This window comes from Oryzias melastigma, linkage group LG6 (assembly GCF_002922805.2).
Source record: "Oryzias melastigma strain HK-1 linkage group LG6, ASM292280v2, whole genome shotgun sequence".
NCBI classification, from domain to species: domain Eukaryota; kingdom Metazoa; phylum Chordata; class Actinopteri; order Beloniformes; family Adrianichthyidae; genus Oryzias; species Oryzias melastigma.
In genome coordinates this window covers 26,927,490-26,952,096 of record NC_050517.1, presented here as the reverse complement: position 1 = coordinate 26,952,096, position 24,607 = coordinate 26,927,490, and the positions used below count along the sequence as shown (strand labels likewise).

Below are 24,607 nucleotides of genomic sequence, written 5' to 3'. Positions count from 1 at the left end.
GATGTTATTTGTTCTGTCACGTCACTCTGATAAGCTGAACAGGACTGCCCTCACGGCTCTGACGGCGATGCTCGCTCAGACGTGACACAGAGCGCTCGAAGCGGCTTCCTGTCTGTGTGTACCTGCAGATTATATCCTGCGTGCTGTCCTGAGGAATATGCAGCTGCTGGGGTGTTAATCCGTGCTGCTCCAGCTGGTTTGGGATCAGGTGACGGTGAGCTATCTCCACCTTTTCTTCCTGGGTGTATCCTGGGAAAAAAAGTGAGAAATGTTTTCTAACAAATGTGGACGAACACGTGAGGTTATTTTGAAATCGACGGTGTGACTTATTCACAAGAACAGGAAAAAAATTGGACTTTTGGTCAGCTTTCTGCTTTCAGTTAGAAAAAACTGTTCAAACTTTTGTAAAACTTAACGCAGATGTTTTTTATACTTATTTTTATACATTTTCACTAATTTTAATAGGCAAATTTACACACAAAAAAAATCACATTTTTTTTTCATATAAATATGTCAAATAAATATGTAAATATAATATATGTTAAAAGACAAGATTTAAAAGTGAAGGAGTCAGCAGTAAAAAGGTCAAGGTGAAAACGGGATGAGATAAAAACATTTAGCCAAAATACAAATTCGACAAAATGTGACAAATTTCACTATTAAAACCAGAGCTTGTCGTGTCGTTCGCTGTCATACATGGAGTCCAAAGCAGCCCAACAGGAATGAGGAGTCAATGTTGCCGGTCATCTTTTTTCTCAAAAAGTCTGCTGACCTCAAAAAGTCCGACTGGGCGGCGTTGCTTCTTCTGCATTGCTGTTATAATACATATAACTATAGTGCTCTCTAGCGATTGTTAGTGGGGAATCAACAAACATATGACCCTATATATCTTTTTAAATCACATATAAATTCCACCTGAGTATAAATTACACCCCCATGTCAAATTATGCAAAACACAGCAACTCATACACTGAAAAATACAGTAAATTCTAATTAACTACAAAAAAAGTCACAGAGAAATGAACTCCTTTACAGTTTTAAGTTGTTTTTATGCCTTTTGCTTATTTGCTACTTACCCTAGCCATGCAACTACTCAATAAAAAAGCATTTAAGCCAAGCATGTCCAAAGTGTGGCCAGAGGCCAAATGCAGCGCTCGATAAGTTTTAGTCTGACAGATAAACAAAAAATGATTAAAGTACTGTTGGGAGGAGCATGGACTACACGCACTCACAAAAGGGAGCAGCTCTGTGGCCAAACTCAAAAGTTCACTGAAAACGGTCTTTGTGCAACAACGCTTGTTAGCAGAACGGTCATATGAAGCGGCCATCTTGAAAACCAAGATTGGATTTTTTAAGCTAAATGTTAATGTTATAACATGGAGTTTAGAGACTTTTATTCTCAAACTTGCGTTGTTTAATATATTTTTTTTTATTTCAGAAGCACAAAAGTTAGTGTACAAATTTGCTGCTGTTTGGCCTACTTTAGAGATTGCTCGACAGCCACTGATTTTTTTAACTAATCTGTGACCCAAAAAACCAACAAATGTTTAAGAGAGTTCAGCCTTTGGGCAGCAGAACTGGATCAGTTTAAACGTATTCCCAGCTTTTGACCCTGGAGGCAGCAGTGAGCTGCAGTAACAACCATTTGAAACCATTTTAATGGTTTCACCTTAACCCCCAATTTGAGTGTCAAGTATCTTAGCATAAGTAGTTTCTGATAAAGCTCGACCTCAAATCTTTGCTGGACGTGCTTCAGCCAGACTAGAAGATAGAAGGTCCAGACCTTGGGTTAAGTGAAATTTGAACAGATCAGATGAGAAGCATCCCTCACCTGGAACCTGCAGGACCTCCATCCTGTCCAGTAGTGCTGGGGGAACGGTTGCCGTGGTGTTTGCAGTCGCAATGAAGAGCACTTGGGACAGGTCAAAGGCAACATTCAGGTAATGATCTGTGAAGCTGTGGTTCTGCTCCGGGTCCAGGACCTTAAATTGTTTAGAAAGTTAAATAAACCAGAGAGCATAACAGAAAAAGTTGATTGACAAACATAAAGAAATGATAAAAATGCTTTAAAAAATATTGCTGGAGCCAAAAGGTGCAACAAACAAACACTTGGGGTTCTTCTAAATGAAAATGTATAAAAACGTCTCCAAAAGTAATCTATGTCCCACCTCTAGGAGTGCAGCCGCAGGATCTCCCTGCAGGCTTTTCCCCAGTTTGTCCACTTCATCCAACAGAAAAACGGGATTATTGACTCCAACTGTCTTCAAACCGTTGATAATTCGGCCCGGCATGCTGCCTACATATGTTCGCCTGGAAATGTGACAGCAGTTTCAAACACGGATATTTCCCCAAAACATTTTTTTTTTTATAAAAAATAAATAAATAAATGTTGAAATGTCTTATACAGTGCTGTCTGAACACAGGAACTGAGTACTTTCAGGAAAAACCAAAAAATATTAGCAGTTCAAGGGATCTCCGAGAAGCTCTTATCTGTCTCTCTGGCACTTGTGTTGCTGGTATGTCGAACTCATGCCCTCATCTGCTTCTAATATCATCTGTGTTTAGTTTATTTAAATCAAAGTCATCCCTGTAATGTGAGATAAACTGCCCTGGCTGCTCCAGTTCATTACTATGGACAGGTGTGCAGCAGGGCACCCGGTTCAAACGGATTACACAGAGATATCACCGCATTAAACTTCAAATCCCAGATCATCGCAGCTTTTTGAATGATAAACCATTAATTCTAGGCGGGAAGTGAGAGAATGAAGTCATCGCCGCGGTTCTCCCAGCAGATCCCGCCGGTCTTCTGCCGTCCAGCAGATGCCCTCCTTCTTTTATCTCTCCCTCCGGACCCGCTCCTATCTGCAGGTCTGAGTTTGAGTCGTCTTTCACTCAAAAGAGACGAACACCAGAGACTTCACTCTCATAAAACCCATATTTATGTCGAAAGATTTCAACATGACTTCACCTGCAAAAGAAAGACATAAAATTCCAAGCTCTTGTCAGGGGAGAAACTAAATCTACAGCACTGAAAGAGAATGTCTAATATGAGATGAATGGATGGGCTGTTAAATGAATAAATGCTTTTAGGAACTCAAACCCGTGTGGGAGCTTAACACAAACTTGTTTTAATTCAGTCTTCTAAATCAAACAGATGTGGTTTCATGGGAAACATCATTGTTTTCAACCTTCATATTTGACTTGTTTTATGTTCCACCGTAATATTTTGTCGGTTCTCTGCTCTGAAAACAGCAGCTCTTCAGAAACAAACGCCTGCAGGTGGATGTTTGCAAAGATTAGCCTTCCTCGTAAATTCTTCTTTCCAAGAAACATGATCACAACACAAAGTCTGGACAGCAAAACTTCCTTTTTTGTTTTTTATTTATTTTGTACAGGATAATGTCAGATAAGGTGTGCATTGTCAGAAATGAATGGAGTTTGGGGAAGCAATGACAGTGTATCAAAGGGCATTATAACATGGTCACTTATGAAAAACATAAATATTAAGTCAATTATTAGTACTTTAATTTTGTTATTTGCAGCATTTAAATCATTTCTCACTAGAAGTGGACTAGCTGATACGTGGCGTGACGCATGTCGTGTTAACTTCTACACAACCTGCTCCAACCTGGCTCTGCTGCAGCTGGTGAATGAGGACTAACCAGCGGAGGAAAGTAATGAGCGATACAACGCATTGTTTCAGATGGAAAAATCATCTCTTACTGCTTTTGTTTTGTCAAGATTATGAACCAAAAGTTTGTTTCAACGGAGCAAAGTCCACAAGCAGTTTCCTAGATTGTTGTTTGCAACAATATCCATCATTAACTCTGATCATTAAATGAGTTTTAACAATTTCTTATATTTATTAATAATAAAACACTTTCTAAAAACACATTTACTCTGTATCAAGCAATACGGTAGGAAAGACATAAAGAAAAGTAAAGAACTTTTTAAAATTAAAGGCAACACTTACTGTAAAACAGATAGAATGCTGTCACGTATATCATATAGCCACTTGAGGTGTCTTTTGTTCCGTTTATCAACTAGTGATTAGGCCAGAGTCTATGAACGGGACTTCTTTTTAGGTGTCTATCACTTTATGACACCCTGCTGCCAATCAGAATCGAGCATTCACCCAGATCATGGCATAAAATATGAATAACTGATTTTTTAGATTATTATTATTTTTAGAGTCAAAATAAATACCACATCATGTTGGTATCTATTGCAATTAAAAATGGACGATAAACCATCTGTTTGTCTGTAAAAGGAAGGACCTTCCTCCTCGGTGTGCTGGTCCAGAGCCACCAAACTCGCCCCAGACCCAAATTATTGTCTGTGCGTTAAGGACTTGTGGCTGCACTGGATTGGAGGATGAGGACTTCAATACCTGGCATCTTCACTGCTTATGGGGGGAGAGTTTGGACTGTAGTTTCTGTTTCTCCACTTACATCACCTGAGTGTTTTTGTGAAGCCTTTCTGTGTAAACTTTTTGCTGAAATTTTGTGGGCAGCTTTGAAACTTTACCTTTAATTGTGAAAACCTTAGTTGTGAAGGAGTAGGGGTGACCTGCCATGTTGTTAGAGACCGTTTCCTCCTGTTTTGGTTAGGTTCAATGAGACATGTCATTTTATTTTCCTTTTTGTTTGTTAAGGTTAAATAGAGCATTTGATATTTGAGTTAGTTCTTTTTGTTTATTATTTTGTCAATGGTTCCCCCTGAAGATAATTTGTATTTGTTATTTTTACATTTGGGACAATAAACTCTTCTGTTATCTATACAATAAATTGTTTTGGCAGCTTCATTACATAATGTTGGTGGTTTGAGGGCTAATTTATTGGGATTTGGGTTTCTCTCTTTCATTTTTGTGTTATGGCCTGCACCTCTAGACATAAAGTGCATAACATAATTGGGGGCTCGTCCGGGATTATTTAATCATTTTACTTAAATCTTTGTTTTTGGTGACAAAGGTGCATAACAAAGACCCTATTGGCTGTGGGTTCAGCCAAATGTTCTCACCAGACTTTCAGGATTCTCTTTAGTCTGTTGAACCTGACTGGTCTCCTCTTCTACCAGTAATCTAATTCACCACAAGGTGGTTTTGGTAGAAGTTTGAACCCTCTCTTCATCCAAAACACAGATTGAGACATTGACCTCCTGGTGCCACGTGCACAAATGAGCACATTTGTGCTTGAACACAATGTAGCTAAATAAGTCCAATAATAAACATTACTCGGGTTCCGGGTAGAGAAGATTAATTCCTCCCAATCACACCCAAACAGGAATCACTGTCATTGTGCGATGCAGAGTAAAGTCTCCAATAAGTTAGAGAACTTTCCATTTCCCCTTCTATAGACTTCTGTGCTACTCTCTGTGGTGCTGTTAGACCCGTATGCCGTAAATGATGGGGGCTATGAACAAACCCACATCATCTGGCTCTCCCTAAAAGCAGGACCACAGTGAAAAAGAATCCAAGCCCTTTGGAGACGTTTGTTTTCAGAGTCCAAACCGCATGTTGAGGTGAACCGGACTTTCTCTAGTCAGTACCGCTCAGCCTCCAGGACAAGCTCAGGCTTTCTCCACCCAGTGAGGCGATGTTCCATGTCACACAAAGGGAATATGTAAGGCAGGAACTAAACAGTGACTTGTACCTGTGTCCTCGGATGTCAGACTGGTCGCAGACGCCTCCTAAAGCGATGCGGTGAAACTCCCTGCCCAAGGTCTTAGCGATGGAACGTCCCACACTTGTCTTCCCGACTCCTGGAGGCCCGACGAAGCAAAGAATGGGGCCCTGCAGTCCCAGAGGAGACAAGCCGAATCATAAGGTATTAAACCCAGATTTTTATAACATAACTGATAGTTTATCAAAGTAGACATTAAAAACAAAAGGATTAGACAAAAAAAGTGTGTGCAAATCCAGAAAATCTTGGAAAATTGAGAACATTAAAGACCAGCTGAACAGCTGCTGATCAATTCTCCAAAGAAAGAAAACTCCACCTTCAAGGAACCTAACATAAAGCCAAACGGACACTCCAAATTAAGAAAAATGGCATTAAAATAGAATTTCTGAGTCATTAAAACTGATACTGCAGTGCAAAAAATAAGCAATTCTAAACAAGATTATTATTGATATTAAATTAATCATGCCCATATAACAAATTAAGACAGCACTTTAAATCTTAAATTTCTTTCCTCCCCAAAAAATTATAAATATTTTTAAAAAAAGCAAGTAAATCATCCCTGTCTTATACTGCTTGCATTTTTTAAAGTAAAAATTTCCTCACAGAACTCTCCAGAAAAAGCTGCACTGGGACACTAAAAGGTGTTTTTTTTCCTTTAACAGCTGGGTTGTAAAAGCGCAGTCAAGTCAAAAACTCTACGTCTTTATAAGTTGTATTTTAACACTTTTTGAGAGAAAAGAATTCTGAATAGATTTTTGATCCATATTAAGGATTCGTCTAAAGATGAGTCTTTAACCTCCAAAACAAAAAGAAAGAAGAGGTTTTTTTTGCAAAAACCTTTGCAGGTGTCTGTAGATTCTCACCTTCAGTGAAGTCTTCAGCTGTCTGACAGCCAGGTACTCCAGCACTCGCCTCTTCAGCTTGTCCATGGCGTAGTGATCGTTATCCAGCAGAACGCGAGCGGCACGGATGTCCAGGCAGTCTGTGTGGGACGAGATGAGTGGTGAAGAAGGGGAGGAAATATTTATGTTAGTGATTTCCAGGAGTAAAAAAAGAGTGATGGAATACAGTTTGTTCTGTGCAGCTTTAGAGGCTGGTAGTTAAGGACAAACCAGAACCCCAGCTATCAGAATCCTTCTGCAGGTTTACAGATGTAATACTGCAGATATTTCCCTTTTTTTTTGGTGAATCCCCTTACTTTTAGAGTTGTGGCCAATAAATGACCTGTGGGATTCACCTTTGAGGATATTTCTTTACTGATTGTGAGATTTTTACAGAAGATGAACAGAGTCAGAAAAACAAGCAAATAAAATACTCTTAAAAAAGCCTTTAAGGCACTTTTCCATCGACCCATTCAAATGAAAATCATATTTTTGGTGTTTTTACTAAGTTCTTGAAGCCTTTTTTTCATGATGGAGGACATAAATGTAGAATATTACGATTGAAACTGAGTCTTCTGAGTATTTCTTTATTCCAATTGTGATAAATTGGCAGTAGATGCAAAAATACTGTTGGAAAAAGCCTGTAGCTGTGACACAACTGCTACAACTAGATCCACGTACGTCTGCATTTTCCTCTTCTGAGCTGACATATGGCTCAAAACGGCTGGATGGCTCCACTATTGGGGGTTGTGAGCTAACAAGAGAGTGTAAAGGCCGTGTCACAGTCCCGCTACCTACATTTGGGGCACTGTCCACGGATGTAATTTCCGTCCTTTGTGATGCATGCGTGATATAAGTAATTCATAAGGATTTTTTGTATTCCACCATTTGTCGATGTGCAAAGATTTCCATCAAGGGTTTCAACCGACGGGTGTTTACGTGAATTGAGTTTTGAGCTGTTAAAAAGTTCTGGTCAATTGAGAATTACACAGTTCATGCGTAGTTTATACAGGAGCATAACGTAAATGTTACGTGCATGTGTTTTTGCAAGATGCATATGATCCTAAAATTACTAAACTGACACCCAAATCCCTAATGAATTGCATAGAAACAGTGCAATAATCACACATAGTTAATGCACAATTCACGTGTTGCATGTTATGCATATAAATCTTTCACCCCTCCAGCGTTCTATGCCAAATTGAGTGGGGGCGGGTGCTATCAATGGTGATTTTAACGTGGCTCATTTGTGATACATCTGTGAAAAATGAAAGAAAAGACCACAACTTTTTCCAGGTATACTCACATATGACCAATTTCCATCTGTGCAATATGTGCAAATCATTCGTAGAGGCAGTGTGAAACTGACTTATACAAAGGGATCATGGGAAATGAGGGCAGGCTTATTCTGCACAAACAGTCCCACTCACAACACAGAGGCTAACTACTGCCACTCTGCAGAAACAGGATTTTGGATTTTGCCTAAAAACAGCAGAATAATAATTAAAAGACAATGCTTTTTAAGAAAGACAATTGTAGGTCATTTAATGTCTGCCACAGATATTTCACTATAAATTTCACTTAACTCCGCTTTGCATTTAAGCATTACCTGCATTCTTGCTTTTTGTCTTCTAAAGTACATGTTAATGACAGAGAACTCCACATTAGTTGTCTTCTTTATATATTTCAGGAGAACAAAGCTGTCAGATTCACTGATTCCTGATCTATTAATGTCATTTTGTTCTTCTTTACTGAGATTTTGATTTTTATCTCCAGAAATTCCCAGCCTATAAAGTCTTTGAGGTTCAATGAGGTAGAAGCAGCTGAAAGCTTCATTAACCTTTTGTGCTTCTGCTCCAAGGCAGCTCCACCATCAGGTCCAGGTAGTTCCTGGTCAAAGCGTACTCGGGCATCGACTGAGGCATCTTCTTCAGTCTGGGGACAGATGGGACGTTACCGTGATGTGCCACAAGCGGGTTTTAAGAGAAGAGGTAAATATAAATATGCATCAAGAAACTGACTATATTATTTTTGTCATTTACAAGATTATGCACTAAACTCAGATCAAACTCTTGTGAAATGTTTGATAGACTTCCTCTAGAGGAACGTTTACCTCTTGAGTTCTTTAAGGCAAACTTTGAGTGCAGCTTCAGGCATGTTGGCTCCATGAACCTTCTTCTCCAGAGAGGCTGTATCATCACCATCATCTTCACTATCCTCGTCTTGATTCAGACTGAACTGTCGCCCTGGAAACGTGCCGCCTTTGCGGATGGACAAAACCTGGACAGCAGAGATTTGAGATGTTTTGTTAAAAAGCTGTTTCTGTTTAAATTAAATCAAACAAATTTATAGATTTAATGAATCAGTATCAATGCTAACTCTAGGACACACAATCCAGCGCTTATATGCTCCGGTCTTGAGTTTGGAAAAACGGCCGTCTGACTGTAAAGCAAAAGTCTAACCGAGATAATGATTTGATATGGTGACCCTCAAACGGAGCAGCCAAAACCCACAGAAAAATGTCCTATAAATTAATTATAGCCCAAACCTATTAAAAAGGGTGAAATTCCTTATTGTTTATCAAAAATAATTATTTTTCAAGCTTCTGTCAGTTTAACAAACAATTTTCTCTTGATTTTTGTCAAACACATTCTAAAAGTGGCGGAGAAATTGATTATTAAATGCATTAATTATGATCCATAAACAATTCTGAATCATTTTGTGAATTTTAGATGAATTAAATAGCTTTAAAGGGCCAATAATATGTAAAATCAACTTTTTTGAGCTTTAAAGTGTAATATTATGTTAATTCCTCATAAAAAAAAACAACCCTAAAGCAGTATTAGTGATTTACGCATCTCTTAGCATTTAGAGATTTATATGATGAATTTATAGATAAATTCTATAAAAATCAAACAATGTGATTTGATGGATTTTTTTTCTCATTTTGTCTCCTATGGCTGAGGTATATCTATGATGAAAATTAGGCCTCGCTCATCTTTTTAAGTGGGAGAACTTTCACAATTAGTGGCTGATTAAATTATTTTTTATGCCCCTGTGTACAATTAACCAGAAATTCTTGAAGATCTATTGTGGATCGGCTCTTTGGGATCCTGCAGCAGAGCTGTTGCTTTTCCAGAAAAGTCTGTAAGAAGGAGGAGCTGCAGCACTGTGAGGTTCATGTTCAACTTCCCTAAGATGAAATAAAACTCTCTTTTAGTGCTCCAGGGAAGATGGAATCTCTCTTCTGCACACACCTGGATTATAGATTACTGACAAATAGATACAGATTTGGACACAAGAACAAACTAATCCTAAAATTTGTTTCATTTAAAATGTTTACAAGTGTTATTATGACCAAAACTCTGTTGGCAAATTGTTTCATCATGTTTTCTCATTTTGATACAGTCAGGAAAAAGACCACACAGAAAACTGTTTCTTATTTTTACCACATTTTGACCCAAACAAAAAAAATCTTGTAGTTTTTCTTCCCGTGAATGTCCTGATCTTTCAGAGGAGGTTTGGATAAACGTTTATCAGCATTAAAAATGTTTTAATCAGTTGTTTAATCGGTTGATGGAAAGAGTCAGGAAGCTGTAAAAATATAGATATCAGCTCACCTTTCATTAAAAGTTTGATGGAGCCAAAACAGATATTGTGATGGTATCAACACTCCAGGTTGAAGAAACACAAGCTAATCCTTCCCAAACCCAAACTAAAACGCTTCATTTATTTTTGTCTCTCCAAATTCAACAAGATCTTTAAAAAAAAGGGGGGAAAAGAAAATGACTATATGAAGAGGCAGGAATTCAGGCAGCGTTCACTCCACCAAACCAGTAAATATATGAGCTAGGACTGTGGATCGTGGTTTAGGCAGCAATATCATTCATGAATCAAAATCAAAGATGCACAGATAGAAAATAATTTCTACTATTAAATATGCAGGGAGGCCATAAGTTTCCATACACAGGAAAAAATAAACCTACTATAACAAACATGCCTTTATTTATATAATGTCTTCATCTACATTCTCCTATGTATGGAAACGTATGCCCCACCCTGTATTATGTTAGAATAGTTGCTTTAAGCATGTCTTTTTACTAGATATATAAAAATAAAAAATAATATGACTTTAATTTAATTTTTCATGTTTTGTTTTAATGTATTTCTACATAAATATTTATAGTTTTAATTTGAAAATACCTACACTTTACTTTGAATATTTTATTTGCTTTTGGTGATGGTAGTGAAAACGGTTTAGTTAATGTATTTATTTATATTTGTACTTGTTTTTCCTGGAAAAGATTGTGAATATCTTACTATTCAGATATTTGTCCTAGCAGAAGCAGAAATGTCTGTTACCCTTTTCTCACTATCAGGGGTCATCTTCCTGCTCTTCTTCAGCAGTTTCAAACCCTCGATCTGTCTGGTCAGCATGGGCAGGGTTCTCCTGAAGCGCTCCTCCAGACTCACTGCGTCCAGAACCTGCAAAGAAAGAACCGTTACGCCACAGGAACGTGACACGCAGCTGCTGATTCAACACTCAGACGACTCCTCACCTGCAGCTTCTCCTTGTTGGAGGTGCGGATCATGGAGGCGACCACGTCCGGGAGCGTTTCTCTGGGCAGGCTGTCCAGCAGGCGCCGGAACTTGGCCACGGCTGGGACAGACATGTCCAACATGCCCAAGAGCTGCACAGAGACATATAAAGGTGGGCTCAAAAAATAAAAAAATTAAGGTTTAACAGGGGTTTGTTCTGACACATAGCAGTAACATGCATGCTCTAAAGCCGCCCCATTGCTCCGCAAACATGAAATCTGAAGGTCTTTTGGACTTTTCCTCGTTCAAAGAGCTTTAGATGAACTTTATCTTGCAGACATGAGCTTAGAAATGCTGGAGCATGAAACCATTTGGGTGATTTTGAGAGTGGCTGCAGCTCAACTTTCCTTCAGGGGACAGGACTCATGAGGAGAACAAGTACACTCGGGTGTGTAACAACGTACTAGGATTTATCGTTAATAAAATCTGAACCAACTCCTGCTCCAATTTGTTTCATTTGTTATTATTATTTTCTAGTTTCCTGCAGCAGAACCAAAGCACCAATAATAAGAGTTTGGTCCATTTCTGCTACAAATGTCATGGAAAAGTCTAGAATAAATCCATCAAAGCCATTTACTGTCATAAATCTATCTTGCTAACAAGGAAATTTATGCCTGGTTCTTTTTATTCTGATAAACTTTGACATTCTGCAGTTCACCCAGGTTTCTAAGAAATCATCTGGTGAGAGTAAAGAGCGGCTCTTCCATAAATTGTGGCAGAAGATTTGAACGGGAAGCCTTGTCCTTTAAAGTATTAAGTCCTGCACATGTGCAGGCTGCAGGTCTTTGCACGGCAACTTGATCCAAAAGAGAATCTCATGCATCCCCGGGGAGGCACTGTGCATTAAGATCGAAATATTGTTTGCTTTTATTGCATCAGAGGAGATCCAGAGATGACGGCTCAAGGACGACTGCCTGTGTTCAGCAGCGCGAGAGCGGGCAGCAGAAGAACAAACAAAAATCTTGAAGTTGAGTCACAGCAATGAGACTCACCGTCAAGACGTCTACTGGATAAGAACTTTCACCAACAAACCAATGTGTTTAGCAGGATCCTGGTTCTGGTGGTCTTTCACAGTGAGATCCTCTGCACTGGACTCCCATTAAAGGCTTTAAAATTGTTCTGGTAAACTAAATTTGTGTGATTTTAGGCTTCAAATTTGTTAGTCAACAAATATATCCACCATTTCTACAATCAGTTGATTATTTTAAAAGTTTCTTTTTCTGCTTTTGTCCCAAAACATCAACCAATCTTTGTTTAGATTGTCATCAAGTTTTTAAATAAAGATTTGAAAATTGAGCAGATCAAACAGTTTCTACATAAAATTCAAAGTTTATTTGGTTCAATCTTAAAGAGTTTAGAAGTATGACAAAGAACATCTGTCTGGATATTGGAGTTTAAATATTTAACACGTCCTGCTTGCGTTAACAAAAGGCGGTTGTCACAGTGTCTTCTCCAGGGTGTCTACTGACTTACAAAAGTTCACTTTTGAGATTTTTAGGACCTTTAATGAACACCTAAGTCTAAGTTAAGACTGCATGTTCAACAGTAAGAAGCCAGAGTCTGCTGGCTCTTGCTCCACACATGCGATTGATCCCCATTGTGCCGAGTTTAAGGATGTGTTCAGACTGGAAAAGTCTGTTGGTCAGGACAGAGTCTGTGACTGAGACCACCTTGAAAGACGGATCTGAGAATAATTCCTGGTCCTGGACCTGGGTCCTATTGGGTGTATTCAGACTGAAAATTTGTATTGAATTTGTATCTGAATTTTGGGGGAAACAAACTCTGGTTCACTTTAAGAAAACCAAATGTGTCCCGTCTGAAAATACCCAAAATATCTTTCGGCAAACTTTTGAATTTGCATGATAAGGATTTCCATTAACTGGTTTTAACCACCACAAGTAATTCCCGTTTTTAATCAATTTCTCCATGAATTTCCGCTTTTCTGTTTTCCGGCAGCAACAGACATGAGCTGGTTAGCTGGTTGAGGTTAAACAACTGACCACCAGTTTACGACCTTATGAGACGGCGCATCCTGGAAATGTTTTCTTTTTATTGACAGGAAGTCACATTGCATTATTGAAAAAAATATTAGACCCATTCCCCAGAATTTAATGGTTTTTAAGGCCTTATTTTAGAAACATTAAGTTTGAGACTTTGAAAAGATCTGCGGTCGCCCTGTTCAGGACTTCATACAGTAAAATTATCCATGTGACAATCATATAACATTTTATAACTGGATATTTTTGCGAAAATAAAAAAGAAAACATCATAGACACAAACTCCACTCATGTTTTAGCATGAAAAGTTCATGAAACTGCAATTTGGTAAGATTTTAAGAAAAAAAAATATAATAAAATCTCATTGCCAACCATTACCATGCAAAAAGAAAAAACATGAAGCCATGCCTGACATTCCTCCCATGAAGCTGAGCAGCAGTGTGAAGAACGACGAATCTTCTGTTTGCATGTCATCATAAATGAATCAAACCTCAGAACACTCAGTTCCTGCTTTCATAAAACTGCAACAAGCAGGTCTAATAAAGCCATTAAAGGCCACATAGAACTCCTCAATCAGATGCTCGACATTCACATGTTTGCTGTTATCACACATCTGGCTGTTGGAGCCGCCGCTGAGCTCATCCCGAACCGAGTGGACCACAGGAACGAAGGAACAGGCTGTCCTCCACCCCGAGTTTCACGTCACATTTATCAAAGACAAACCAAACGGTTGGAAAAGCGTAAAATAATTGATAGTGTTTTTTGGGGAAAACCTGGAGGTGAAGACTCGATCAGTGACAGTTAAGTGTAGTTGCTTTAGGAACTCCTGTGTGAGTCTAGCCCTGGAGAAACATGGATGCTAACAGCTAAAAACATCATGTGTTGTGCTTCAATGTTACCTGTAACTAAAATAGAGAATCACGTTACTCAGACTGGATTCCTTTTCCTGGATTCCTGTTTTACTCTGGCTGGATCAGTGATGCATCTCTGATGTGATACACAAATAAAGGATCTGAATCAGAATCCAAATGATGCTGGATTTTTTATATCAATATAATGCGTCTAGATCTACAGCATCACAATGATCTCAAACACATCACCTGGGCAACATAAGAGTGTCTGCATACATTTTAAGGTTCTGGAGTGGTCTAGTCAGTATCTGAACCTCAGTCCGATAGAGAATCTGTGAAGGGAGCTGAAAGTCTGTCTTTTCTAGCTCTTGAGAAGGTCTGCGTGGAGGAATGGACCAAGACAGCAGCTACAATGTAAACTTGCTGCAGACCTATAGCAAACCTCTAACAACCAGTGTGCTGACCAAATACTTATTTTCTGCACCTCCTTACAAATAAATTCCATCCATCCATTTTCTTGACCGCTGTGTCCCTTTCGGGGTCGCGGGGCGCCGGAGCCTAACCCGGCCGCTGATGGGCGAAGGCGGGGTACACCCTGGACAGGTCGCCAGTCTGTCGCAGGGCATACAAATAAATTATTTAAAAAAACAAAAAATGCAAGCTCCTAGAATTCTTATTTTGGCATTCTCTCTACCAGTTAAGGTGTTTCTATGATGAAGATTGCAGCCCTAATCTTTTTTTTTGTTGGACGATTTACAGAATCAGGGACTAAGAAATTATTTTTGCTACAATGTATTTGTGATGGTAAAACATTTTTTTCGTCCTTGTTAATATCTGTCTATCAGTACACAGTTTTGTCTGATATGTTTTGGCAGTTTAAATACATTTTCATGGCATTTTATGTTACCAACATGCTCACACTAACACAAACCTTTGTGCTATCGTAGGCATGTTTACATTAAAAGTGGGGTCATCTGGACCCCACAAGAAGGCACACTGAACTTTTTTTCCAATGATTTTTTATCTTCACTGGTTTTCGTGACAGACAAAAAATTCTGTCTACATTTGTCATGGGAAGGATCACGCATCAATGTAAGGGTGCGGTCATCTGAACCCCATAAGATAGCAGAAGGGTTAAGAGACTCAGAGAACCCAAATCGGAGATGTTGAGGATCTATCTTTGAGTCCAGACCACAACCATCTAGAAGTGCGCTCAGATTTTAGCAGTTTGTAAAAGTGAGGATGCACAAAACAAAAAACAGAAGTTGATAGCTGAAAACGCTGAAGCTGATAGCCAGAGGAAATATTAGTTAAATGACACATTAGCCTACCCCCCCCAAAAAAAGCCCAAGTTAGACAATACAGCCAGCAGGCAGCTGAAGTATTAGCTAAACTCCAAAATAGCCTAAAAAAACGTAATAAATGCCAAAATAGTCCAAAGCAGAATTCCAGTATAACTTTCAACTTTACTACACTCTGACTCCATAAAATATAAAATAACGACTAATCGACCATTAAATTAGTCGTCAACTATCTAAACAGTCGATTAGTCGTCGATTAGTCGACTGATCGTGGCAGCCCCACTTCACAAGTCCCTTCAAGGGGGAGGGAGAAGGGAAGAATTTGGATTGGGCCAATGGGAATTTGGCCTAATGGAGCTAACGGTTACTTCCTGCTTGGAACGCCAAGGGGGAGGGGTCACACAGTCCAGTTCTCATTTACAGTCAATGGTCTGAATGGAAGAAGATGAGTGAAATCATTTAACTTCAAATATTAAAAAAAAGCAAAGACAAAAGCAGAGAATTTCTGTCTTTTAGAGAAATGTGAGTTTGGTTTATCCCACAAAACTCTGGTCTGATTTCTGTCAGAAATCATGCTAATAGTTACTATCTGACCAAAAAATGGTGTAAAAAGACCTCAGCTTACTGCAGGAGCACTACGACTCATTCAGGAGAACCATAAAACAAAAAGGAAGAAAATTACATCTTAAATGCTGATTTTTTTATTGTCATAATTTGGTGTTGGATAGATATGTCACAGAGATTTGCACATCGTTCCACATCCTTCAGAGCTTTGTTTCTACCTCACCATCTTAAAAAAAAGGAGCACTAACACTAATTTTAGTTTAAGGAGCTACACGTCAGGCAGCAGCTTTTATTCCAAAGCAACTCCTGTTTGCACGTTCTTCTAGCTTAGACAAGATTGGCAGATCAGGGAAAGTCTGGAGAGCAACGGTTGGTCTCTAATCCTGAGGAAACCTCAAACATCTGCTCAGTGAAAACAGAACACCCGCAGGGCTCCCAAAGAGTTGTTGGGAAGGTTAGCCGACACACTTACAGTCTGCTGCTTAGATGCAAACCCCGGCTCAGGAGGAGTTACCAACAGGAAAGCAACGTCTACACCTAAAGTCATCCCATCTACATCTGGACCAGCATGAGATGTTTAGGGAAACAAGAGCTGTGGACAGCTGACATTAGCATAGGATGCAGTCTACTCTCATCTCAGGCATGTTTGAGGAGAAATAAAACAGGTGTGAAGAGGGAAATCTCCATACAGGTAACGCAGAACAGCTGAAAAGCCTTCAACCAGAACCTGGGGCTGTGATTAAAACAGGAGAAGAGAAACTTTGGACCAAAATCCAACCGACACCTCGGTTCTCCACGCATTCAGCATCTGCTCTGGTGTCAAAACACTTGGAAACAGACACAGGTTCTTAGTTTCTGCAGCAAAAGTGGATATTTGCAGACATTCTTCTTTGGCTGAGTGACCCCAACAACCACTAACATCGAGTTTGATGAAGCTTTTCCGAATAACACTTCCATAAACCACCGGATGACGTCACCAATAATCACTGAAGGTTAGGATGAGCACACACCTGAACGGCCGCCTGGTAGAACTTCTGGGACAGCTCCCCCAGATCTCCATCCTCTGCTGTAGCGCCCTCTGTGGTGGATGTTGTGTACTGCTCCAGTTTATCCAACTGCTCCACCTGCAATTTTTTTTACAATAACAGCAACATTTATTTTATATTTCTGGGTTTTTACATTCAATCTTAGCCTGAAATGATGGATGGTGATTTAACATATATAAAAAAATTAAGTAAAAGAAAATTAATGAATTCTGCCTGCCTTAAATTCCCATTATCCCTTTGTTTAAACCCTTTCCAGGTATCTTACTGGTGCAACAAAAATGGCGAGCAACACAAATTATGCCAGATTCCAGCTTAGACGAGGTTAATAAAGATGTAGAATTATCTATTTGATTGCAAATAGATCAGAATGGAGCAGAGCAGGGAGCTTATGGCCCACCCAGCGTATTTTTTACGAAACAAATACGCTCTTTGTTAAATGTTACATTTTTGTCTGATCCTGACTCACGGCAAGAAATACTCAGAAATTTATTTTGAAGTTTAATCTTCTTTGTACACATCCTCCGTCAGGAGAAAATTGCCAGAGAACACGATAAAAACAATTTTTATTGGAGTGTTACATTCGTGGGAGCACTCACTAAACCACAAAGTTTCACTACTTTTGCATTTTTTTTAATTAACTGGAGAATTTTCTTGAACTTCCTCATATTTCCTTTGAGCAAAAATGTTGTTTGTGCTTTGATTTGACATCTGCATTTTAAACTTCCAGCTGCTAAATTTTTTATATTCATACCTGTGATCTTTGAGTCTTAATCAATGAGCTTCTGCCTTTACACTCAAGAGCCAAAGCTGATGTGTTAAGGAAAACGCTGCTCCTCCTGCTTGAGTCCTCTTCTGGCCTGAACCCAACCAAACCTCGAATGACCTCAAACTGATACTTTTGTATGAGGAAGAGGTCAGGCTGCATTTACACCTCGCTGTGATCTGTGAGCAGAGCAAGCCGGCCAGCAGCACATGTGGCCCAGTATATCGCAATGCATTCTGTCTTTCATTTACAGCGCTGCGGTGAGCCTCTTGTTTGGACTTTGCCTCAGAACCGGGCTCTTAAACATTAACATGTCTCTGATGGTGTGAAACATTAGTGGAACCATTAGGTTAGTTAAGCCTGCTATCACACCTGGAAGACTTCACAGGTTCTTGTGAATGTATGAAATTGCTCCTTTAGTAAAAAGTACATACTAAAACTGGATTTATGGTAATATTAACATATGGACATAAAATGTGTTTACTTTATTCTCGGGATGCACAATATTTAACAAATAAAAGCATAAAAAGGTAATAATCAGTGTTGGCCTTCAAACAACTTTGACTTTACAAATAAACAGACTTCAATAAACTTAATGTTTGCTTGTAGTCCCACTCAAGCATTTTAAAACATCCGGTTTTCTGATCCAACGTGATTTGAATTAAGAAATACTAAATTATTTAATATAGGTCCTCTTTTATGATAAAAATGCTACAAGAACATCCTAACAACACAAAAATTATGATTTTTTTTTTTAGGAGTAGGTCTTTAATGGATGATTGAGAATTCAGAATTGTAGTGGAGACTTTGCCCCCCCCCCATGGCAGTTGCTGCGTAACAAACCTGAGCTTTTTCTTCTGCTCCTGATCCATCACAATGTGAATATGGAAAAAACACTGTTTTATTCTTAAATTAAATTAAATAGATCTTCCGTCATTGCAAAAAATGCTACAAGAGTACGCTAAAAACACCAAAAACACAACTTTCATTGGAGTGGGTCTTTAAGCGAGGTTAAAACAATAGTTATTAAAAACTTAAAGTTCGATGACTGAAATAAAATAAAGTCGTGACTTAAATATATTTGATAAAAGAAAACAAAGTTTTAACATTGATTTTTTATCTTAGTCTTCACCTTACTCAAAAAATATCCAATTTTGGATCTAATCATTGTGAATTATAAAGTTATTCTAGAGATTTGTGAAAGTCATGTTACCAAAAACTGTAAACAAGAGAATCCTATTTTTGTTAAAATAATTTTAATTCTTAATTCAATATCTAAAAATGTACGTTTTTCATCACGTGTTGCAGTTTTTAATCCTTCACTTTTTTGCTTTTGCTAAAGTAATTTTTCAAATGACTTCTTTTTACGAATACTTTAGTGACGTTGTTTTAAAGTAAAGATACTCTTTCTCAAGGGCAATTTTTAATACATTCTCTTGCTTCTGTTCATATTTGTTTTAATTTCTTTTTTCATGTTTTAATATGAGTATAAATGTGTAATTGGTTTACCTTTGGTTTTTGAAATGTCTCGTACCGTATCAAGACATGCTCATAAAAAGTTTTATTCTATAAAAGTTCAAATTGAACCAAACTTTGAAAGTGACCGGTGCTGTGATGTGCTTAAATCTGGAAGACGGAGTTACCTCTGCCAGGACAAAGGGCCGCTCTTTCAGGAGGCTGGACACCTTGAAGCGGCACAGCCCGGTGATGAGGAGGGTGTAGTGGGGCTTGGGCCAGTTACTGCCCACCACCTGCACCGCGATCCCCGCGGTTCCGATTCTAACCAAGCAGACAGAAGGACAGACGGCTCAGAGACCTGTCGCTCAAGAACTCAAGGCAGAAGCTTTCACCAAAATAAAAGCCTCAAGATTTAAACATCAAATTTCACATTTTAAACCTCTCCAAACCCTTCAGATCAAGTCTACTCTAATAATAAACCTGCAAATAGACTATAATGTCTGGTTGAAATGTAAAATGTTTAAGACTAACTTTGTTTAGCTCCAGTTTTGATCGGTTCTCACAAAAACAGAGGAAAATATTTATGATACTTGTGGAAAAAACAGTTACCACAGTCTGTTTATGTATATAAAAGTTAACTTTTGTGCGTTTTCGTCCATTAAGTACAGAAGGCTAATCACAAACTAGACAAAACAGCAAATAAGTTCATACATTTGTATATAAAAAAAGAACTAAATCCATGTCATTTTTTAAATAAAATTTGACCTAAAAAGTATTGAATTTATTGCCGTCTAGCTGTGAAATGCAGATTTATATTAAAAATAAACATATTTCTGTGAATTCTTCTGAAAGAAAGTGATGTGGTTAGTCGTCAAAAGTTTGAATGGTACTTTTTTTAGCACGCCCAAAAACTTACATTACGGGAATAAAAACATACATATATAGATTTTGTGGGGATTTTTTCCCCGCAACAAGGTTAAAAGGAAAAAAATGAACACATTTCATCTAAATATTTCCTTCACTTCTGTCATTCTGCAGTGAAATACTCGGGGAAAGTGAGGCTGATGTGTGTCAAAACATGTAGTATGTTGGTCTCTGTGATTACATAGAAATCCAGACTGGTCAAAACAAATCTTCAGGAATTGTTTAACTTTACCTGAATCTGTGAGAGTGCCATCAGTGCTGGCGCACTGACGAGAGGCGACAGAGTTCGAGAGGTCAGACAGGAGGAAGGACACTAAAAGATTGTTTGAAAAAGACTTAATGGGATACACTTTTTAGGTTAGTTTCCTATAAGGAAGGCTTTACGTTCTGTGTGAAACAAAAACATCACTGACTGGAACCAGGTCAGTACACCAAACAACCACTAGATCGCTTGCAACACATGAACGACTTTCTCCATTTGCTTTAAAGACTCACTCTGATGAAGATCCACATTTTCTTGTGGAATAAACAAGAAAAACTAAGATAAAATTGAATTTATGAGTTTTTCTTTATTCAAACCAGTGGGTATAAGGAGAAAACGAAAAAATTCTGTTTGGAAAAAAGCTTATTCGTGATGTAAAAAAAAAGAATGCTGAGCTCCTTGTTCAGCTTAAACCAGAGAGCGCTCAGAAAAAGGGAGGGGAAGGGGTGGCGGGCTTGCTCTGCAAAAACAGTCCCACAACTCAGAGGTATACTTCTCATGAACTACAGCCACTCTGCAGAAACTGTCTTAAAAAATGACTGTTCAAAAAAAAAATGACTGAAAACTACATAATTATGGGGGGAAAAAGCTCAAAAGATGATCAGAGTGGGTCTTTAAATCAAAAGTTAAAAAGAAAATGTAGAGATGGCAAACCACACAACTGAAAAACAAATAAATTATAAGCCAATAAGCATTGTCTAACTTTGTTTTCTTCTTTTAAAGAATCATATTACTTATAGTACATTTTATGGACTGAACAGATTAAAACAAAATGCAAAGATTTGCTGTCATTTAGTTACACAAGTAATCATGCGGTCAAATTTAACTGCTGTTTTGTTTTAAATTTATTTCATTTTAGGTTTTTGTTTTACTTTTCTACTTTTATTTTTTGAGTGCTGTACATTGTTGCTACACAAAATGAACAAACACAAATAAAATTGATAAATTAAATAAAAAATAAAAAGAAACTAGAAGAAAATTGTTCTTGGGTTCTCTGGAATAAAAAATAAATACATATTTAATCCATGAATTAATTTAATTTAAAGAAATACATTTATTTTTTTAGACTCATTTTTTACAAATAAATAAAATGTATTAATAGTCATTGATGTTTCACCTTTTTGGCTTAAATAATAAACAAACAAAAACATTTGTGGAATTTGTGACAATTACTTTGTAAAATAAATCAGTATTATCAGATGCTGTGTGTAAAAAGGCCAAATCTGCCCCCCAGGAAAGATTCTACTGTGTTTCATGCAGCTACTGTGAGTGCTGATGAGTGCTAAATAAGACAGGAATAAAAAAAACTCACTTAATCTCACTTCTCCCGTCACATCTGTGTGGTATTAGCATCGTCTACACACTGTCAGAGCCAGGAAGACCTGTTTCTTTTCAGAATGTAATTATGCATTTCCAGGACAGGCGTTTCATCTGATCCAGCTGTTTGGGAGCAGCGAGGTATCAAATGCTGCAGAGACGAGTGGAAAGTAACACCTAACATGTAACCCTTTAAAAGTCTAATGATGAGCATCCGGTACTTTAGGACCAGAGGACTTGTGTCTTCACGTTCATGTATCCCTACGCAACTTTTTAAGTCACTTTATGAGCTCTACATAGAATATGTGCAGGTGATTGATGTGTGTTTTCAACCATAAAAATGATTCTACTTTAATTTCAGTTTTATATGCCAACAATAATGTAGGCTATTAAAGGACTACTGCTTCCAGACTATACGAGGACAAAGAAAAATACTTAATTATTTTTTCTTTTTTCATTTTCTTATTCTTATTATTATTAATGTGGAAATCTAACTTTACTGAAGCCATTTAGATGGAGCAGGCAGCACATCAAAAAGCATCAATATATGGCTTGGAGGGGGTCCCTCCCTCCCCATTTGATCAGTTGGGATGAGAATGCTCATCATGTGTGAACATCCAATGCAGAAAGTGCATTTAAGAATGCATGTTTGGATTGTTCTTGAAGACGTGTCACGTGTCTGATGTTAGCATAATACAAAGCAAAAAGATAACTCCTAGTAAAGTGTCAACGTGTCAACAGTGACTCTGGGAAAATTTCACTTAACTTTTCAGTACAGACTGGAAAAGTTGCTAGGATTATTAGAAAGAATAAAAAAAATGGGTCAGATTTATTTTGACAAGATACATTATTGCTTTTATGGTGATCATATCCTATAATAGTGAGGTATCATTTGGAGCTCCTCAGGGTTTGATTGTTAGACCTCTGCTGTTCACATACTACTGCTAGATCACAGGTCGGCGGGAAGATAGTCAGTGGCACAACAAAAAGCTCTTGATCTGACGTCTGCTTGTTTCTTTCTGAATAAATAAAAAATCAGGTTAGCCCTATTTTTTTTTCTCGTTTTCTCGTTATAACGAGAAAACAGTTTGTTTTCTAATTATAACGAGAAAAATCAAGAACGAAGAATGAAGCGTGCCCCTCTCCCTTATCACGAGAAAACGGTTAAAAAAAAATTGGGCAGCCGTGTTCAGCTTCCACAGTTGAGTGACAATTGACAATCTTCTCAAAATGATGAAAGAGAAATTGTTTAGAAAAAATAACATGGTGAAAAACTTTTTCATCTCTTAAGTGCATACGTTTTCTGTGTATGGAGGTTCTACAAAAGTTCTACAAAAAGCCAGTTTTGACTGTAGGAGGATGAACTGTGCTCTTGTCTGGTTATAGTCTGAAGTCCACTCCTGTGTGTCTGCCTGAGCTGTTTCCAGTCCTCTGGAGAACTTTCTAGAACAAATCATTTACTTCTGACAGAGCTGCAGGAGAAAAAGTTGGATAATTTATATGAAGCCACTGGCTTCACTTTGCAATAAAATAGATGGAAGCAACTTGTCTCATTAACAGTTAATATAGTAGAGGGGGGAAGGTATATAAATAAACTTCAATAACAACATCTGACCTCCTGTACTGGCACGTTTATGACAGTTTGGAGAAGTAAAGTCACTTTTAACATAGAAATAACAAAAACAGGAAATGCTTAAGTCGCCGACCATCCATTAAGGGGTCCGTACTTGTGCAGCGTGGGCAGGTCCTCGCTGTCCTGCTCGGGGTCTCTGGTGTTGGGGATGACTCCTATGATGGTGCTCTTCAGCGACGTCCCCCTTAGGAGCCGCTGGCTCACCAGCTGCATGTTCCGCGGGGAGTCCACGCTGAACCTGACCGTGGAGCCCGGCAGGAGCACGTCTTCGTGGGTGAGCAGGAGCGGGAGACGACTCGGTATCTGAATTCCGCCGCCAGAGGACATTTTAATGGCGACAGAAGACGGTAATGTTTGTGAAATAAAACTCGGTAAATCGGGGACTGTTATGAACGTCAAAAAGAGGTCACCGACAACTTCCGCCTGGTGCTTTCAAAATAAAAGTCCCTTTAAATGTTTGCCGTTAACGTAAAAAAATGTTTTTTTTTCATTGTCAAACTCATCTCTATTATTTACAAACTAGTATTATAAACACAATTAATATATAGAGTCTTTTTTCTTTGCACCATGTTTGCACAACAACATTTTATCTTGATAATTTCCTGCAGAACTACGGCAATCACAAAGGGTCAAAATACCCCACTTCAGCCAAGCTACTTTAAGAAAAAAATGGTTTAACAAAAATAAATACAAATTAGAAAAGATAAATATATAAACATTTTTTATGAAAATCTTCACTATGAACAGAAGAAATTTTAAAAATAACTTAATAACAAAAAATGTGGCCATATGCCACTATATTTACATCTTTTAACTTGATTGATGCAAAAATAAAAATAAAAATATTTAAATATTTTTTTAAGACCAACAAATATTTATTTAATCTCAAATTGAATACCTGCCTGTCTCATATTTTTGCAATACTAGATAAAGTTAGCAGCTTTTTTTTCACTTTTGGACAAGTTTTTTTTTTTTTTTTTGGTTATTGTCATAAAAAACATTTGAGTTGAAAATGATCTAACCCTTTTTTCCCCCCCTAAATGAGCTGTGGAATCATTTGCTTCTAGAAAGTTTCTTATGTCCTTCCCCTTGGCAATTAATTTGTAGCAAATGGGCATTCTTTAAACTGATTAATTACAACTTTGCATCTGAAAATTAAGTCTTAATAGAGGTGGGATTGTACATGTTTGCTTTTTCCTATTCCTTTTCAAGCCATTAATCAAAATCATATTCACAATCATTATATTTAATGCATTCAATGTGTCCTGTGTGTGTCTTATGTGTGTATAAGTGCAAATGCGTCTTTTCTATGATTAGGAAGTATAATGTC

The 24,607-nt window shown here is 37.9% G+C and overlaps 1 protein-coding gene across 1 annotated transcript in view; it reads right to left on the bottom strand.

Moving 5' to 3' along the window:
- Positions 1-23,718, bottom strand: part of lonp2 (lon peptidase 2, peroxisomal) — a 32,419-nt gene extending 8,701 nt beyond the window's left edge. The window contains exons 1-12 of the mRNA XM_024281393.2: positions 23,372-23,718; positions 19,327-19,462; positions 16,885-16,998; positions 11,122-11,253; positions 10,925-11,047; positions 8,676-8,842; positions 8,403-8,497; positions 6,545-6,663; positions 5,652-5,791; positions 2,169-2,310; positions 1,832-1,982; positions 123-249 (exon numbers count right to left, since the gene is read on the bottom strand). Coding sequence (XP_024137161.1) covers positions 123-249; positions 1,832-1,982; positions 2,169-2,310; positions 5,652-5,791; positions 6,545-6,663; positions 8,403-8,497; positions 8,676-8,842; positions 10,925-11,047; positions 11,122-11,253; positions 16,885-16,998; positions 19,327-19,462; positions 23,372-23,604 — 1,679 coding nt within the window. The 5' untranslated portion in view covers positions 23,605-23,718. The remainder of the gene's footprint in view (positions 1-122; positions 250-1,831; positions 1,983-2,168; positions 2,311-5,651; positions 5,792-6,544; positions 6,664-8,402; positions 8,498-8,675; positions 8,843-10,924; positions 11,048-11,121; positions 11,254-16,884; positions 16,999-19,326; positions 19,463-23,371) is intronic.
- Between the last annotated feature and the right edge of the window lie 889 nt (positions 23,719-24,607).